A 20172-nucleotide genomic window follows, 5' to 3' on the forward strand; every position below is an offset into this window, starting at 1 on the left:
TTTCTAATTGGCTTGATCAAATAATTCCCTTACTAGTTTTTTTCGATTGGCTGATCGCTAAAACTACTGTTCTAAAATGACACCACCCGGGAATGGTGTAACCAAATTATTCACGTGTTAACCAATTTATAGAATAATCCTTTCCGACATCTGATTTGACTACTTGGTGGTGATAATAAGGTATTATTGCAATCGTATAGATCAGTGGATGTGAGAGATAATTTAATACGATTTGGATTCCCGTGTCAATACTTTTGACCATTTTATCAACTGGTATACCTTGTCAAATACCACGTCGTGAGTAACTTATCTTTGACCTTTCAAATAGTTCATTTAGCCTATTTTAAACAATGAATGTAAAGGTATGACTGGTCTTTACTTGCAAGAGATCTTAATAAAAAAATAATAATTTTCAAATCCTATAATCATGGGACCAATATATCTCAAAGATTATTATTATAAATTCCCGACTTCATTTATGTTATATTTTTCTAACATCAAATATTTCGTTATAGAATCGTTAATATTTTATCTAAAATCAAATGCTGTTACGTTACAAAGTTAGGTTTGATTGCAACAGAAAGACATGCAATTGTACATAATAGCGGAAAACGATATTTGGAACATGCGGTATCGTTGCATACATTTCTACTTGAACAGTTGAAATATTTGTTGAAATGTAAGATATCTTTACAGAGGAATATAAATGCATTCTTACATGAATAGTGACAAGATGTAGGGGGGCACGTCAGTGTGGGGCCATCATTAAGACTTCTCTTTTAAAATTATATTGTATGTGCTCAAGCAAACTGTCCATGTTTACCTTAAACCATGTCTAATTAAACATTGCCTGCTAGTACCGGACATAGGGTGTTTTTCTGTTTCAATAGTATTGTCTCGCATTGTGAAAACTTAATCAGGAAGAAACCTATTGCTCCGAGAAACCTATCTGTAAGGCAGATTGGGTCTGATTTTCTCAGTTTGTTGTTCTGGATACCGAATTAATATTTTCTGGTAAAACACTTCTGATCATCTTTGAGTGAATATTTCTGTGTAAAACAGATCAAAAGATTTTATGTACGATTTCACAGGTTCATTGCATTACATGATATCATTATGAGCAATTCATGTAAAGAAAACCATGATCTATGAAAAATACTGTAGACCTGGTAAAAACCACACAACAATACGTTTTTAAAAGAAGAAGCGGATCACTAATAAATAATGATGCATTTAACGAAATGCATAAGAACGGATAAAACTGATACGTAAAACTTTTCAATCTATGTGTATCTCATCTTTATGAATATCTGTGTCACGACTGTATGAATACATCGCTATTACGAAGTTAAATGACAGCAAGGAAAATAGGTATGTTGTAAATGTGAAAGTAAACAATTCGAACATGAATATATAGATCTAGTTATTGTAGCGGATATTATTATCTTTATTTGAAACTCATACTTGCAATGCACAGTACGCATTATTGATGACTTCGGCTGTGAAACGTCAAACCACAAATAAACAAAATTTGTGTGTTTTATTGAAAATTTAATTCGCCTATACTTATACTTCCAAAATAAGTAATGCCAGCTTCCACATCGTAAGCTTTGTTCTCTATTCATTCATCTACAGAATTCGAGAGAGAAATGTTAAAGGGAATGGATATAAACAATATTTGTAATAATTCAAACAACAAAATACAAAATATCAGATGCTCGAACTCATGGCTGATTGAGAAAATGTGCCTTCAAACTTGAACTTGATAACTTGTATTATTTCATACGAACGTGATATGTTATGCCTACGAACATGGTATGTTCAATCAACCGGCAGAAGTAAAAACGCAACACGTGTTCCGCAAACATAAGAGGTTGATCTTCCAAATAAAAAAACACCTGTCCAAACAGGTTCAAACAATCATATACAGTGTTTATTATTACATGTTAATCTGCTCGGAGACTCGGTATGACGAAGTGCGATAGAAACAAAAATCAGCACTGTTTTTTTTATGCCGTTGTACATCAATTGAGGTCGTGTTCTGAGAAAACTGGGAAAAATGCGGTGTGCGTAAAGTGTCGTCTTAGATTAGCCTGTGCAGTTCGCAAATGCAAATCAGGGACGACACTTTCCGCTTTTATGACATTTTTCGTTTAAATGAAGTCCTTTTTTTAGCAAAAATCCAATTAAGGGAAAAGTATCGTCCCTGATAAGTCTGGCGGGAATGCAGAGGCTAATCTGGGACGACACTTTACGCACATGTATTATGCCCAGTTTCCTCAGAACGCGACTCAATTATATACCGTGTTTATTATGACATATTTAAGCTGTTCGGGGACTTGGTTATGACGTTAGTGCGATAGAAACAAAAATCAAACAACTGTTTTTTTTTAAACGCCGTTCACATTAATTATTTCAAACGACAATCATCCACTTTGTGGACATTAAGAATCCTGATACAAATACTACCTGCGGAATGTTTTGTACATTTGTAATATAACAAACCAGGTGTGCAGACAGAGTGGAAAATTAATACATCTGCGTATATTTATCCAAAAATTTAAGCAGTCCTGAAATTGTTAAAAACTTGTTTTACGGGATTTAAAGTCGAGTCGGTAATGTGTGAATAGATATAATGAACAGGTATACACAGAATCAACAAAATAGTTTATAGTTTATAACATTGAATATTTGTTTTGTTGTTTATATTGACACACTTTACTAAAGAAGTCTTAACCAATATTAAGAAGACAAGATAGTTTACAAAAATATTACTTAGGCTAGCTGACAGCTCCTTATTTACTAATTGAAATAATTAACACCAGCGGATTTCCAAACCGTTAGATGTAATTGTTACAAACACATGTGCACCAAAAAAATGTCGGTATGGATCTTATTAATAAAATTCATTAATGTTACTTTTTGGTGTGGACAATGGCGGGTAAAGAATTCCCATAACACGAACTATAAAACCAATTTATGCCCTAGCGTCTATAAAAAGGCCTTGGCAAAACAGCGTAGACCCAGATGAGACCGCACATGATGCGGCGTCTCATCTGGGTCTGCGCTGTATGCTTAAAGGAATGTCTGTAAGAAATATTCTAAATATAGAGATAAATATACTAGACATCCCTAATGTTGGAAATAAATTATCCGAATTAAAAGGATGGGAGAGTCCACTAGGCATAAATGGGTTAAAGATATTTGCTCAATCTGGACATATTAAACGGGGAATATGGTTACTGCAACAGCCTTTTGTATTGCCGTATTGTAAAAGTCTCAATGCCTGGATAAGCCTTTATTTGTCAGTCAGCTGAAACATGACTGGCATGTATGTGCCCCGACCCGGGATCGAACCCGGGACCTCTGGATTGCAACGCAAGCGCCTTATCCATTAAGCATTGTCACATCACATTGTATGTTAACCGTAATGTATATTGTATATAAGCAAAAGTTCCGGGGCTACGAAGTTTGCGCTTAAAATTGTCTTAATTAATAAGCCCGGTTTAGCTCAGTTATGTGTTTCACGCGTCGCTTTTCTATCCGCTTGTACACCGCCAATGGATTTTATCCGATACCGCTAGCAGACCATTATGCAGGTCTTAAAGGGGCCTTTTCACAGATTTTGGCATGCTTTAAAGTCAGTCATTTAATGCTTTATATAGATAAATGAAAACATTAAATTTTAAAAGCTCCAGTAAAAAATCAAAAATAAAATTTAAAAAAGGAAAAAAAAAGTAGCCCCGCATCAGGGCTCGAACCAGTGACCCCCGGAATCCTGAAGTAAAAACGCATTAGCCAACTGAGCTATCCTGGCAAGCATACATAAATGGGTATTTTATAAGTTATATAAGCAATCTTCGTAGTTTCACAAATTTAAACGACAACAACAAAACTCTCCAAATTATTCAATCGTTTCGAGTTGCAATGCTTTATAATTTTAAGGTTTTTAAATCGTCAAAAGATGCATATAATGGCTATATTAGAAAATATTGTATCAGATAGAGTTTGGTAACATGAATGTGACATTGGAATTAGAAAACAATGTATTCTATCGTTTCGGATGTGAAACATAAGCGTAAGATGAGCATCACATTAAATGTGAGTGATTTTTATGGAAATATGTATTTATTTATTTATTTGTGTGTAGGGTTCAGCGACTAATAGCGTTTGACTTACATGTACATGCACGCGAAAACATGTTTATTTGTTTATCTTCGTATATTTAGCGACTTCTTTACATTAACTAACTTTGTGTGTATTTGAATAAATTTAAAAACAAACTGGCAACTAGCTAACCTCATCAGTTCTTCAATTTTCAAAGTGGTCCTTACGTTTGTTACGATTTACATAAGATAAGAAAGCGGGTTTTCAATATATTGAGAACGCAATGTAATGTTCCACATAACACAAATCAACAATGAGATAAAAGCACTGTATTAACAAACATTGTTTGATTATTGACCTTCCCAAACCCAATTGTAGGTGTTCGTTAGTAGGAGTAGACGTAATGTAACGATGTATAATACCAAGCTGTCTTTGATTGCGCGTTGCATTAATTGAATTTTCGGAAACGCTGCCGAACATCGTCTGATATGGATTGTTGGTAACAGTTGGAGCGCCAGTCCCCTAACAGTTTGATAGCGTCGTGAGAAAGGCCGATGCTGTACCTAATGTTGCAACCGCTGGCGTCGGAATGAGTGGCCAGCGATGTTGGAGGAAGGAATACCGGCCGCCTCCAGGCACTGACGTTTTCGCACTACGAATTGTTCGCTAGTTAATGGTTTTGCGTTACCACCGATAACACACAGGAAGGCGGGGCCAAAAGGGTCAGCACCGGCAGTCTGTCGGGCAGCGTGAAAAATTGCCTGCACCGGGCATAGACGATGATGTTGAATGCGTGGCAATGGAATGTCCAATGATTTAGACTGGAACTGTTTAGTCTTCCTCCATCGAACGTGCAACCGAATACCTCAATAATGATACGTTATGTCACACAGTCGTTATTGTTTATCAGGATGGGAGGCTTTGCAAAGACTCGGTAAAACAATGATTTTCCGTAATGGTCCATAAAACATCGTAAGTGCGACTGCCCATACGGTTGAATCAAGCGAGTTTGTAAAATCCAAGGCTGATTTTATAGCGAGGAGCATATCAGGGGTAATCGGTCGTTTGCGCACCACATTATCATCAAGGTGTCGGCGTATGCCTTGCAGCATTGTGGTAAGGCGGAAGTCATTTGAAAGCGGGTTCGGAAGATTCCACTCCGCATGCAAAAGGCGAATTATATTCAGATACTGTTTGACGGAGTTAAATTTGAGGGATTTGGCAAGAAAGGCAGCATAACGGCATATTGTATTCGACGACGCCGGAACAGCAGCGTAGCCAAATTGCGCACAAAAGTTAATATTAGAATGTCTGTGTGTTGTGTATGTCCGCTTCGTATTGTCGAAAAAAGCGTTGCTGTAATAAAATGCTACTTAACGATCTAACTCCCTCTCTCGTTCACTTTTAATACCTGTAAGGAGAAAAATCGACCTGAGAAATTGTTTCCATAAGTCGCCTTATGCCGTTTGGCTCATGAAGCCTGGATACATTGTCAGCTAGTGTATTAAAACGACCTGGGTAGTAAACAGCGCGCATACGAAAGTTGAACACTGCGCTTAACCAGAAAACACGGCGTAACGAGTCCATTACGATTGAGTGTCTGCTCGAACACTTGTTAATAATGGCACAGGCGGCAATGTTATCGCAGTGAACATAAACCATCTGATTAGACAATACATGTGACCAACGTCTTGCAGCAATTTCCAGTGATAAAACTTCTAAATAATTAATAGGCAGAAGTAGTTTGTGTCCATGGCATTTAAATCAAGTCTCCTTGGTAGAAGGCGCCACAAGCTGTTTTGGCAAGCGTCAATACTGACAGAAATTGCCGACGTATCGTCAATCATCGGCATGGTTCCGTTAAATATTTTCATAAATTCCAGCCACCACAATATATCCTGTTTCATGTCTGTTGTTACACGGGTTCTGTGTCCACTAGCGCGTGGATTATTTGCACGGTCTATTAAGCGGCGCATATAAAAACGACCACCATAGATGCATTGGGTTATCCAGTTAAGTTTTCCAACAATTTGCTGTATATGCTGTTTTTGTAACCTTATGAGTGTTAAGCGTTTTGTGTAAAAGACAATGGACTTCAAGTAGTTTGTTTTCCGGTACTCTTATAGTCCTTTCAACGGAGTTTAAAACTAGGCCGAGAAAGGTGATTTCCTGGAAAGGGCCGTCAAGTTTGCTGTTATTTATTTGAAACCCAAGCTCACGTACTAGTTTCATGAGTGAGTAAAGTGAACGTTGTACACAACAATAGAAATATGTCCCTGCATTTTCACAATCAATCGCACGGCTTGCGTAAGTTTGTTGAATATCTCCAGGGATCGAGCAGCGCCAAATGGCAGTCTAGTGTCAACCATGTACGTAAAGAGCCGTTGAATCGCCATTGTATGCTTCAGTTCGCTATCAATGTCCTTATTCTTAAATAAAGACAGCAATTGCTACAAATTTCGAGATACGATAATGATAACAACTTCAATTTCAACATTTCCAGCATATGTTCATTAAATGTCAGAACATTTTTCCACATTCTAGTAACCTTTTACATAAAACAACATCGGCTTTAAATAAAAATTATCCTTAATCACATGAAGCATTTCTTTTTTGATGAAAGAACATGCACTCTTCACGCTTTCACAAACATTTGCATAGTCATAGAACTAAACAAAAAAACAAAAAAAATTGAGCTCATCCTAGAATTTATTTGGCATTCCAAACTGATAGTTCGATCATTGTTTATAAATCACAAAATTAACGATTATGTTTGCGGTCATTTTTCTTTTATACATTTGGTCATATTCGCTTTTTTAATCAACTCAAATTATGGTTATGAAATAATGTTTAATAAAGAATTTAGATCTAATTGCATATTCTTATCAAACTGAATAATTACAAAAGTAAACCACAGACAAGCTTAGCCACTTCATACCCTATCTTGGCCAACGGTTAATATTTATAAATATACACGTGTACTTCATATCATCAAAACATGTCAAAAGTCATTCTGAACATAAATTAAATACTTTCCTTTACACAATATAGCAATATGCCTTCCTCAATAACACAATGACTATTCCATATTTTAGTAGCACGATAACTTACATTCACTGACATTCTGACCATTGTTTGTCAATTTTCTCCGACAGATAACATTCACTGACATTCTTACCATTGTTGTCAATTTTCATCGACTGATTACATTCACTGGATAAAATTGTTTTTTGTTCCTTATAAGATCCGTGCCAATATTCTTCTGGACACAAAAGTTCTATATTTTACACTCAAAAAAGCATTTTTTCAATATACTAAGGGCCATAATTCCATTATTAACATATGGTGTACACTGCCATTTGGCGTGCATCATCCTCTTATCCATATATATACTCATACCAAGTTTCAATAAAATCCGCCAAAGCACTTCCAAGATATGGCTCCGGACGGACGGAAGGGCAACGCCAAAACAATATCCCTCCACCGATGGCGCGGGATAAATAGTCTTTTTTGGTGTTCAGTTTTTTTAATTGAGAATACATGCACATTTACAATTTCATGGTTTACTTAGTCTCGTTCTACAGCGTTAGCTATGAATTATGCGACTTCATACACACCAAAGTCATAATTGAGGGATGATCTCAATAAATAAAGCTTTACAAAAACGCTTTTGAAAGTGGTAATTACCTGTGGATTCGATGATGCTTGGAGACAATTAAGATTCACGTATGCCAAAACTAATAAGTTTTGTTTTCTCTTGCAATTTGTTTATGGGATAAAATCTGGAACGAACTGTTAAAAACTAGTTCCATGATTTTACATCAGAAGCATTCCATAAACAATGTAAGTTACCGCCAATGAAAGTTGAACCACGTGTAAAATAAAATCCAGGCAATTAATATTAAAGCACCGTGTTTACTTTGATAGTTTATGTGAACGTCAGAGAAAATAAAATACAATAAATAAACTGTTTTACATTTGTATTATCCTGTTTAGGCTGCTGCCTGGGTGCCTTTTTCCAGTAAGCATAGCACGCTTTTTTTTTACAGAAGTTTCCTTTAAGAGTACTGAACCGTTCTAATGATCACGAGTAACCTTATCGACATTATTATTAACACATATCTAAACTTATTTTTAAATTTTAAACAGAACAATTTCATTTACGTAAAACTGGAAACTCAACGGGTTTTCAGCCGGTACATAACATCTATTTATTATGCAATAAATACAACATTCCAACAAAGGTCATACGGTGGCAGTACCGAAATTGTTGCTGAAACCAACAACAAATAAACAATTGAATATCGGGACTTGTAAATTATACTACACATGTTTTTGTGTTAAATGCTGTACGCTGTCCCGAAAACTTTAGACCAAATTTCAAAATCGAATTGCTTTACTTTATCTGAGACAGCATGTTTTTCTAAGGTATGACTTTAAAGTTAGACATTGTGTATCCTCAACTGATAAGTACACTTCAACATCGACTACTAAGCACATGCAGGTTCGTTTTGTTGCACGAATGATCACGTGTCGACAATCGACACCGCATTCTCAGCACATTCAGATTGGTTTGAGGAAATTAGAAGCATGTTTCGACAATGTTTGAAGCAATTAACCAAATGAAAGAGTGAGTGGGAATCCGATGGTGCTCGTTATACAACTGACACTGCTTTCAATTGATGAGATAAACAATACTGCTTATGTTTTTATGATATATAGTTCTTGGAGGGGATTCACGTGCGTTATTAGATTTTAGGCATAGTATATGTATTATTTTTGTTATTAGAAATGATAAAGAGTTTCTTGCTGTTAAATATGGTATAATAGAGCTTATTGCAAGTCACATACAATACACAATTAGTTAAGTAGACACAGTCCAATATATTTGCATTTATTAACATGGTTATTTGAGCTTTTGTATAGGAAGAGCAATTCTTGAAGGTATGCAGAAGGCGAATATAGTATATATAAATTCACATATGAAACTCTTGAAAAGTACTTCAACATGTCGTCAATCAAAGTAATTTGAAGATGTTATTTGCTTGTAACAAAATAAAAAGTAGTTAATAACAGATGTTACTTTAAGGTTACGCAAGTACTACACATATAAGGCATTATATTTGGTTATCTTAAAAATGTTCGTTAAAATGTAAAATTGGGTATATATTCGAGTAACTGCAAAACAAGTCCCGGTTGTTTTACACTACAGCATTGTTATTATTCTTTGGTGTATTATTTCAGTCCGGTAGATTTGAACTCATATATTTAAACTGGTACGTATACAAACATGCTTCTAGACCTTAGACAAAGAATAAAGTGTATTCCATTACATATCCTCCTTAGTTGAGCCTTATGTGAAGTACAAACTTTGACTTCATTATTCCGCCTCGACCAGACATTATTGTTTAAATTAGCAACAGTAGTAGCCTGTATTTATTAAAACGCAGACGAGTTTTATTGTGTTTAAATATTTTGGTTGTTAAACACGGACCAAAATCTGTTCTTGCTCTGGCACAAAACATACGTCGTATACATACGTAATGTCTATGAACAATACACTTATGTCAATATCATTTGGAGTTGAAAAGAAAATCCACTCAGTTTATGAATTCAACTATATTCGTTATTATATCGTTACATCGTCTTCCATCAACATCACATTCTTTCTAACTGTATGAACGGTTGTTTTCATGTCTAAGTATAAGTTATGTACAGGTTATATGTTATAAACGACACAATAACAAAGTGCCCTTCTGACGCGAGACATTAACTGTTCCCAATTTACACCGCTTTGCTATTTTTACTAACACTAGCAGTAATAAAACCAGCACTTAAGTTATATCTGTTACTCCGACTAGAGTACTAGTATGTTCTACTGTTAAAGATACTTGTATTACTATGTGTATTTGTACATATATTAAGATTAGCCAAACTTACGTGTCCTGATACGATTCAAACTTCTTACAAATTTAATTTGATAACCAATTTACATAATAGTTAATGTTATATAATAATATAAGATTATCAATTCAGCCCTAACTGTTCGATACCTGACCAAACGATTCATCGGCAATTATAGTTCTGAAACAGGTAACTGGACGTTGATGTGGCTTGTAATACAGTTAAACAGACAATGTGATAAATCGTTTATTAATGTTTCGTTGATTACGTGCATTTATCAGGATAATAAAGCATGACACTAATTCATTGCTAGCAACTTGATGTTAAGCGTTTTATCGCTAAGAGTGATGAACCAACAAATAACTCGCCTTTGCTGTAATGCTTACCTGTTCTCGAAGGTTAATGGCGTGCTATATCGAAATCTGTGTCTTTTGAAAAAACCAATAGCTTAGAAATTGGAAAACTTCACATATGTCTTGTTCTAAACCGTTTAGTGAATTTCACGATGTTCAAACAAATATGTCTTCAGCGATGCTCAGTTTATAGAAACATATTTTCATTTAAATCGTGGCTTCAGTATGTCGTCGGCATTTGAGTTATACATGACAATACCGAAAATTTAAACACTATTATTGTCATTAGTTTTTGAGAATTCTTTTACGGAACGTTTTATTCATGCTAACAAGACGGTACACTCTTACATATAATTGAAATTACAGTTAAATAATTAAATTGCATTCTAGCTATTGACAAGGTCCATGCTCGTTTGTTTTCACTATGATGTTTGGGGCAATGTTACTAGCACACTTTAATTTCAGAGATGCTGTACAGCCACTCGACATGCATAGACGGCAAACATCTGACTCTGAATATCATAGACACTCTCGGACAGGTAAACAACTCTCAAAAATAATAAAACTAAATACGCAATTATAAAGTTTCATAGAAGACTAGAAGTGACGTTGACACATGCAAACCAATATAGAATGAATGCCACTTAAACATGGTTCCTTGTTTTAATGAGAATTTGACGCACGGTATGTGAAAAAATCAAGGTCTCCTTGTGAAGCCAACATATTGAGAGCAGCACACATTACCTGTAAATGTGCGTGTAATTTAAGGCCAATGTACACCAACCACGTCACCTCGTTCTTTATATGGCCGTACTGTAATCTGTCGTCATAATTTGTTTAATAAATTTCATTTATTTCTCTTTATTTTACACATTTGACAATGCATGTACAATCAAAATAATTTTAAAACAAATAAAGTTCAAATATGAAATAATCAGAAATATGAGGTCAACTTGTTTCAGTTATTTAGATAACAGCAAATATCTGACAAATCATTGTTGCCTATTGCTTTTATAATTCTTCCTAAGCGTGAGATGTCTAGACCGTTCCAGTTTGATAAACCGAGGTTTTGTTCCATAATTTATGGGTATTTATTTTCAGACGGCAGCAGACGACATAAGTCCAAACCAAGTCCTATGGGCAGACTGCGCCATCATAGTATTTGCGATCACAATGGCCTCGAGCATCCAAATTGCAAGAACATTGGTGGAACGCGTGCACACTATGAGTACCAACCGGTCAATTCCTGTAGCATTAGTGGCCAACAAGTCGGACATGATTGAGAGAAAAACTGTGTCTGATACTGAGATCAGTAGACTTTGTGCCGAGTATAATTTGCTGTTCTTCGGAACATCGGCGAGTGAAGGTCGGACCAGCATGAATCAAGTGTTTGTAACGTTAGCGCAGCAAGTGCGACATATAGTGAAGAAAAAAGAGGGACTGACTCGCTTTATGCACAACCCATCAGTGGCAGCCAAGTTACAGATCCAACAGTCATTCCGAAACCTCGCCCAGCGAGCATGGAGAACTCGAACTTCTACCTTGCAATGAATGTTACAATGTTGTGTAAATCTCGTGGCCCCGTATGCGCCAGAATGCCTTAATAAATTAATATATTTATGTTCTTTAAATGTATTCAAATAATATGATACTAATTTAGTAAACAACATGTAATTTACATGAATATTTCATTTTAAGAAAATAACGTAAATACAAACATTCTGGTTATAAGTTATACTACTTTTATAAATAAAGTTTTTATTAACATTTATATTTTATTGGATTAGAATTATGTAACATGCGCGTGCAATGTAACAAAATACTGTTGTCAATATAATTTTTTTTCATTCTTTAATAAATTAAGTAGCCTACATTGATTTGGAGTTCTGTCATCAAAACGTCATCAATCACGCTAATATAAATATATAACTATTTTTTGCTATTCACTTATTTTGGCTAAAATCGGGACAACTTTGTTTCGTTGGTAGAAGAATGTATGTTAAAGTTGTATTTTCCTTATCATATCTTAGTTTTTATCCCACGTTTTCCTATTTTATTAATAAATCATTTTTAAGTGTCGTCCATTAATCGGTTTATTTCGATATGAATTGTATCTTCGCGCGAAGAAATGTTGTTATGAGCAAAGCACATTCACATTCAAGTAGCAAAATAATAATGTCGGCGATACCAGAACTACTTTTTAAAAAAGAATGAATATGCTATAAATTGCATCGTCATATTTCAGCATTTCATATATTGCATACAATGCAAACGCATATGTATATAATTTGCAAAGTGTTTCTACGAATAATTGGTGTAAACATGGCTGTTGTTTTAAGACAAAAACAACAATAGTGCATTATTATTACAGAGAAGCTTTGCATTGTAATGTTAACAGGTGGTCCTTGTTTAAAGACGCCTGTTATTGCGCAGTCGAAGATATGATTTCTTCTTACTTTGTAAGACACTGAATCTTAACAATTTTCATTTATCTTTCATGAAACGGGCGATTTATGTTGACGGCCTGTTTGTACTTAAAATTGGGGATAAACAGTGTTTCTTATCCTCTGGCACAAAACACCTATTTTATTGCATGTACACAGTTGTTTATAATTATGCTAAATTAACATACCTTGACGTAACTAATGTTACGTAATACTTATAATTGTGATGAGCGACTTCAGTTGGATCCCCATTGAATCTATCTTACAGCACTATTTACGCATTGTGCTTGTCAAGATGGAACAGATAATGAACACAAGCTCACCATGTCAAGCCATCGACAACGTTGATTTCATTTGTTTTTTATTAACTAAAACAAATAATTTCGTAAAATCATTATCAGCAGAAGGAAATTGCAATGGGAAGTACATCATGTGAAGTGGCATAGCTTGAATGCTCATTTACTTCATTCTGCAGTGCAGTTCCATTTAAGTAAGAATACTGCAAGTTGGCCTATAGACGTTTCCGTGTTTCATGCCGATTTAAATACTTTAATTCTAACTCCGAAAGGTGAATCAGATTCTCTTGACAAAACTATTGTGAAATATATTTATTAATAGTGTTTGTTACAAACTGATTTCTGAGTAATATTAATGGTATAGAAATTAAAATGTATTGAACAATGCAATTAGCTAATTCAGTCCAAACAAATTTGAAATCACATTGAAAGAAGATTGCTTACAATGTTCAAGAACTTGTTTGCTAAATTCTCATAAATTAAACGTTAAAAGTGGTGTTCGAAGAACATGTGTTCACTTTAAGGCGTATGTATGAAACATTCACGAGAAGAACTGTGCGTATCGTCGGTCGCAGAATTTCCAAAAAAAAAATGAGTATGTGGAATGTACAATCAAACAGTTTTTTTTTAAAACAAAGTAATGATGGTTTCATGACTATAACAATACAACGACATGTGCATGGCTCTTGTATCATGTAATTCTTTCAAAAGATTAAACCGTATGCGATACTAGTTGATGATGTTTAGCATTTATAGAAGTCAAGTGATAAGAACATTGATATTATTGCTAAGGGAAATGCATGCCTGACACTTTTATGTCAAAATCATCTCTTTTAAGATTTAACATATGTTTTGGGATCGCGCTTAAAAAAAAATTATTTAATAATTCCATGATTTCCAAATATTGCAGACGTGTATGCATATGTACAATTGACAATTTGAGTGTCTAAAAAAAGTTAGTGAAGGTCGATGACGATATAAATAGACGAGTTTAACATTCCCACGACGCTATAATTTATGCATCCAAAACGTGGCACGAGAAGTGAAGTTCTTTAGTGGTTACTATATCTGCATATGTATAAATAAATAAATAAATAAATAAATCAATAAATAAATAAATAAATAAATAAATAAATAAATATACACACACACACACACACACACACACACACACACACACACACACACACACACACACACACACACACCACACACACACACACACACACACACACACACACACACACACACACACACACACACACACACACCACACACCACACACACACACACACACACACACACACACACACACACACACACACACACACACACACACACACACACACACACACACACACACACACACACACACACACACACACACACACACACACACCACACACACACACACACACACACACACACACACACACACACACACACACACACACACACACACACACACACACACACACACACACATATATATATATATATATATATATATATATATATATATATATATATATATATATATTTACTATTTTACTATTAATTATATTTAAATACTCGCTAAAATAACTTTAAAAAAAGATTTACTGAAACATAAAAATGTCAGCTGTTTTATTGGTATGAAATTCTTGATATGGCAAACAAAATTCCATGCAAAATCATCCTTCAAACTTTGTAGTTTTCTATTACAACAACAACAACAAAATAAAAATTTGATAAAAGGAAAACTTTATTTTGCAATTGTTTCTTAATTAAATGGTAATCTTGATACAGAAACTTCAATGTAGAAATAGTGTCTGATGTCGCTACGTCTGTGGGGTTATCGTCAAGGACGGGCCAAAACATCTCCCAGCATGTGGGGGACACTTCCAATCCTGTTGTTATCTAAGACAGGAAGGATAACCTTTCGACATTGTTTCACCACATAAAAGAATGTCACAAAATTTAATAAATTTCCATGTGTCAGCGGATCATTCCGGTGTTGTCGAATGCAGGGAATTTAGTGACTCGCCAGTAGTCAGAATCACTCTAAGGAAGGTCTCGAAAGTGAATGTCAATGTGAACTGTGACAATCTGGACCATCAGTGGTATTTATTTGAAAACATTTGTGAATTCTGTCGCACAGATGAACCAAAAACTTGACATGTCCGAAACGCGCTACTGGTGAGCAACAAAAAACAGACTGTGCCCCCAAAAAAGAAGATGCATTAAGATACGCATCTGATCTTCTCTGATCATGCCACAACAATTACATACATTATGTATCAGTGTTTATTTTGGCCAAGATATTGGGTGATATATTTTCCCCCAAACAATGCAAAAAATCCTCTATTCCTAGGAAAGCTAAAACATGTATACGAGTGCTAAATGTGTCAGTTGATACAGGTTTTGAAATGCTCAATACAAACGTTTGTTGTTCTAATTGCACAAGCTTGTTTTCAAGTTTTTTTTATATTTCATATTTACAAAACTAAAATCATTTTTTCCATGTAACCATGCAATTGTTTTCACCTTATGGACACAGACTGCCTTTCCGAAAAACTGGAAAAAAATTAGTGTGAATATTGTATTTATTTATGTTTAACAATGAAAATCCTATATTTTTGTTTGTTTGCTACATTGTTTCCATAGTAACAAACAAATAATTATGTTTAAGTTATTTTTTATTTTGTCTATTTTTCTCTATCAGAAATAATGATAAATAATGATTATTTCATTAACTGAAACATTTAGTATCCGAGTGTACTTTCAACCAACACTTTTCAATGCTGTTCTTTTCCATTCTGTTGTGTTTGAGGTTACGTTATACTTAAAAACACATGTAACTGAATAAAAAAGGAGATTGTTCATGGAACACACAAATTATTGATTGTTATTGTTTAACTAGTTACGAAACAGTGAAATTTATGTTGTGTTTGCCTTTAAACAAACACTTGATTGAAAATACAATTCATAGAATTATAAAAGGCGTGATTGTGTGCTCTGGTGATTATTAACATGTAGAACGGTTACCATAGCAACACAAATGGTAGATTTTAAATGCCCATAATGCTGTTGTCAGTTATTTGCACTATAATTATGTATTTGACTAAAGGAAAGATTATTGTTTTAATAAAACAATGTGCTTGTTTTTTGAATGTTTTCGTTTTTTTGTGTGTATTAAATGATAACTTTTAGTGACGGTAAAATGTAGGGTTGGTCACATTGGAAGGTCATAAAATTAGTTTTGAATGTGATAAATAAAAGATCTATATCATTTTTGTGAACTTCAATGATAAGAACATTGGTATTATTGCTAATCTTTTTAGATTTAACAAACATATTTCTGGGCTCGCGCGTTAAAAGACAATTTATTTAATCCATGATTTCCAAATATTGCATACGTGTATGCATATGTACAATTGACAATTTGAGTGTCGTAAAAAAAGTTAGTGAAGGTCGATGATGATATAAATTTGATATTTTACTATTAATTATATTTAAATACTCGCTAAAATTACTTAAAAAGATTTACACAAACATAAAGATGTAAGATAAGCCTCATTGTTTAAGTAAGTGTTAATAGTGTGTAACACTTAGATGTATACTTATTTTCTTTCTGTATAACTGTCCGTCTAATTTAAGTAAATTGCCTTAAATATTGATAGATCATAATCTTAATGATCTGGTGAAATACCCACACTTGGAAAACCGAAATCAATTTAATTTCTACCTGGCATCTTTAGATCCAATGATGATCAACTATAAGAGAAACATAATAGTGATTATTATTCATCATAATGTTGAAGTGTTACATATATTGTTCCTCTCAAAATATTAAGAATTGACAGGATAAATTTTGAGAAATATTATGTATTTGCTTACCGTGTCTTTCACGGATTAGTTGTTCTCGGACTGATCAGACAATGCTAGGTAATGCTTGGAACAAGTCGATTCTTTCTTTGTAGGGACCAAATTAGTTTCTGAATAGAACCAACCATTGTAATGCAATACATCTAATAATTATTAAAATGTGCATATTACTTGTCAATATACTGTTAAAATATTCGTTTTCATTTCAAATAGATAAAGTTATTGTTGATCACAAATATTAAGCTGTGTGATTTGTTAATTCTCTTTTGTTAGATCCCGTATCATATGAGGCGCAGTACGATTGTCATATGCACACCAAATCCAATAAGCTTTTCTTGCTATTAGGAATCTTTACATTGGCAGAAGCAACACAAATTAGAACCTCAAAACACATTTGTTTGGCATACATTTCATGGTAAACAAAGGGAATATTTTTATAACGGCGTACATGAACGCCTCACATACATTGGCATAAATTAATGATAAAGTGGGATGTAAAGAACCCTGTTGACCTTAAGGTGTGTTTTTATGTACAATGGCTTTTAATTAAAAACGTAAATCTATAAACGATTAAGCGTATTGATAACAGACATTTTATGTTGGTAATTTTTACAAACTTAATACAGGAAAAATAAACATACATTATCAGGAGATTTTCATAGCAATTAAAATAGCATTCCAAATAAATAGATTATACTTATAATTTTATTCAATCGCAATTTAATAACTTAATACGGTAGATAAACCAGAGAAAAGATTGCAACGTTTTGAGGAAAGATGGAATGCAATAAATACAAGTATATGATAATTGCCTTCTTGTTAATATGATTAAAGAACCTAAAATACTATTACCGATGAGAGTGTGATACACACATTCTTTTTGAAGCACCTTTAGTTGAAGGAGAGTTATTGCGCTAATTTTGCGTAATTCCTCCGCAGTTGGTAAAGCAGCAGACGTCTGAAATAGCTTGAACGTGCTAGGTTAGCATAGATCTGAAACCACTTTAGAGAACAATACAGCCTTTATGCAAGCATCTTGATTATACGAGTACGGCTGCACGTTCCACGAAAATATAATTGCGTTAATAAAGCACTACATGAAAAGTTTAAAACTATATTTTAATAATTTGTTTGTCTTTGTAATTACAACAAACATATGTAAAAATACAGTCAGACAGACATATTGTTTATTCGAGACTTATACAAAGTACATCGCAAAAAATAAATAAATACATAATAAAAATAAATAAATAAATATATATATTTTTTAGGAAAAGGGGAAAATTAAAAATTCACTCTTTTATATTTTCTGAAATTTATTATATGAATACACATGTATGTATGAATGTAATATTCACAGCTGAATTTCTCTATCCTTTTTCTAAAATATATACCAATGATTTTTTTAACATTAGTTTCAGACAGTTAAAGTGGCCTTTTCACAGATTTTGGCATGTTTTGAAGTTTGTCATTAAATGCTTTATATTGATAAATGTAAACATTTAAATTTTAAAAGCTCCAGTAAAAAAATCAAAAATAAATAAGGGAAAAAAAAGTAGCCTGCAGCAGGATTCGAACCATTGACCCCCGGAATCCTGAAGTAAAAAACGCATAAGCCAACTGAGCTATCCTGCCAAGCATATATATATGATGCGTAGTGTATACGTTATATGTTAGTCAATGACGTAACCTCCGCTTTCTGTTATTATTTGTATTATCCTGATGAAGGCGTAAGCCGAAACGTTAATAAAAAAGGAAAGAAAAATATGTGTTTTTTTTGGTTTGATCATACTATACATTAAATACGCAATCTTCGTAGTTTCACAAATTAAAACGACAACAACATAACTCTCCAATATATTCAATCGTTTCGCGTTGCAACGCTTTATACTTTTTAGGTTTTTAAATCATCAAAAGATGCATACAATGGCTATATTAGACCATGGCAAATGTTCAGTAATACTATTTCCTCACAAATATCATAACTAAACCGAAAATTTGCGAATCTGAAATAACTTTTCTCAATTTACCTAACCTTGAAAAGATCCCTTTAAGCCTTCATGCACAGTCTTAGTTTTCCTAGCCATGTTGAGTCTAAATGGGACTTTCTAATCGATAAAATGGCAAATGCTAGCATTTTTTATCAATAAAATGGACCAAATTAAAATGTTTTTATCATCGAATATTGACATAATATATATATAGATACATCAGGCCTTTTTCTGGCCATTTTATCATAAGAGAGTTCTTTCTTAAAGAAAAAACATTTTTTTTTATTCTGGAGGGGATTTTTTTCTACAAAATCGGGGAAAAATATATACTCTTTTTTGAGGGGAATGGGGACGAATATCGGCCCCGAAATTGCCATTAAAAAACCACTGAATATATATATATATATATATATATATATTTATATATAATCGCACATGTATATCGTCACGTGATTTTATACAAAAAATAAGAAGAAAAAACATATTAGATACAAAACAAACACTAAAAGCAAAACTCGTGGTTTTGAAAATAAGATTGTTACAAATGCAGTTATTTTTTTTTATACATAACTCATAAGTATACAGGAGATGAATATATTTTGACATATCATTTATCAGTCTTGATCGCATTGACAAACAGTGAAAGATTAATAAGTCCTCTTTATCCACCATTTTTAACAAATTCATTTACTAGAGATGTTTCAAACTGCCTATACATATCCATCATAGAGCTTTTTATGTATTTTTATTCATAGGGCATACACCAAACAAATTGGTATTCATCCTCAATGTCATTAAATCACAGAACATGCAGTATCTTACAGATCTTTCCTCTACATTTCTAGCGTATCTACCCGTTTGAATTCTCAAAGGGTGTACAGATAAACGTCCTCTACTAACATCTGCTCTTAATGATTTATATAGAATATTTAGATATGGTTCATATACTAGATATGCTTTAAACTACCTATACATATCCATCATAGAGCTTTCGTTCACAGCATTGTACCATTTAAGTTTAAAAGAGTCAACAATTCCACATTTAAATACAAGCAAACATGATTTCATATCAAAAGCATGCGTATTTTCAAAAACATCTGGAAAACCATTAACATTTAACATCTTTGTAACACTATATACCCAATTTGTGCAACCCTTTTCACAATATCTAACGGCTTCTGTGTATACATATTTTAAAATGAGTACTAGG

The 20172-nt window shown here is 33.6% G+C and overlaps 1 protein-coding gene across 1 annotated transcript in view; it reads left to right on the forward strand.

Annotated features, from left to right (window-relative positions):
• Positions 1 to 11915, forward strand: part of LOC127853857 (ras-like protein family member 11A-like) — a 222059-nt gene extending 210144 nt beyond the window's left edge. The window contains exons 3-4 of the mRNA XM_052388658.1: positions 10830 to 10903; positions 11466 to 11915. Of these exons, the coding sequence (XP_052244618.1) occupies positions 10830 to 10903; positions 11466 to 11915 (524 nt within the window). The remainder of the gene's footprint in view (positions 1 to 10829; positions 10904 to 11465) is intronic.
• Positions 11916 to 20172: the final 8257 nt, after the last annotated feature.

Source organism: Dreissena polymorpha, chromosome 12 (assembly GCF_020536995.1).
Source record: "Dreissena polymorpha isolate Duluth1 chromosome 12, UMN_Dpol_1.0, whole genome shotgun sequence".
NCBI lineage: Eukaryota > Metazoa > Mollusca > Bivalvia > Myida > Dreissenidae > Dreissena > Dreissena polymorpha.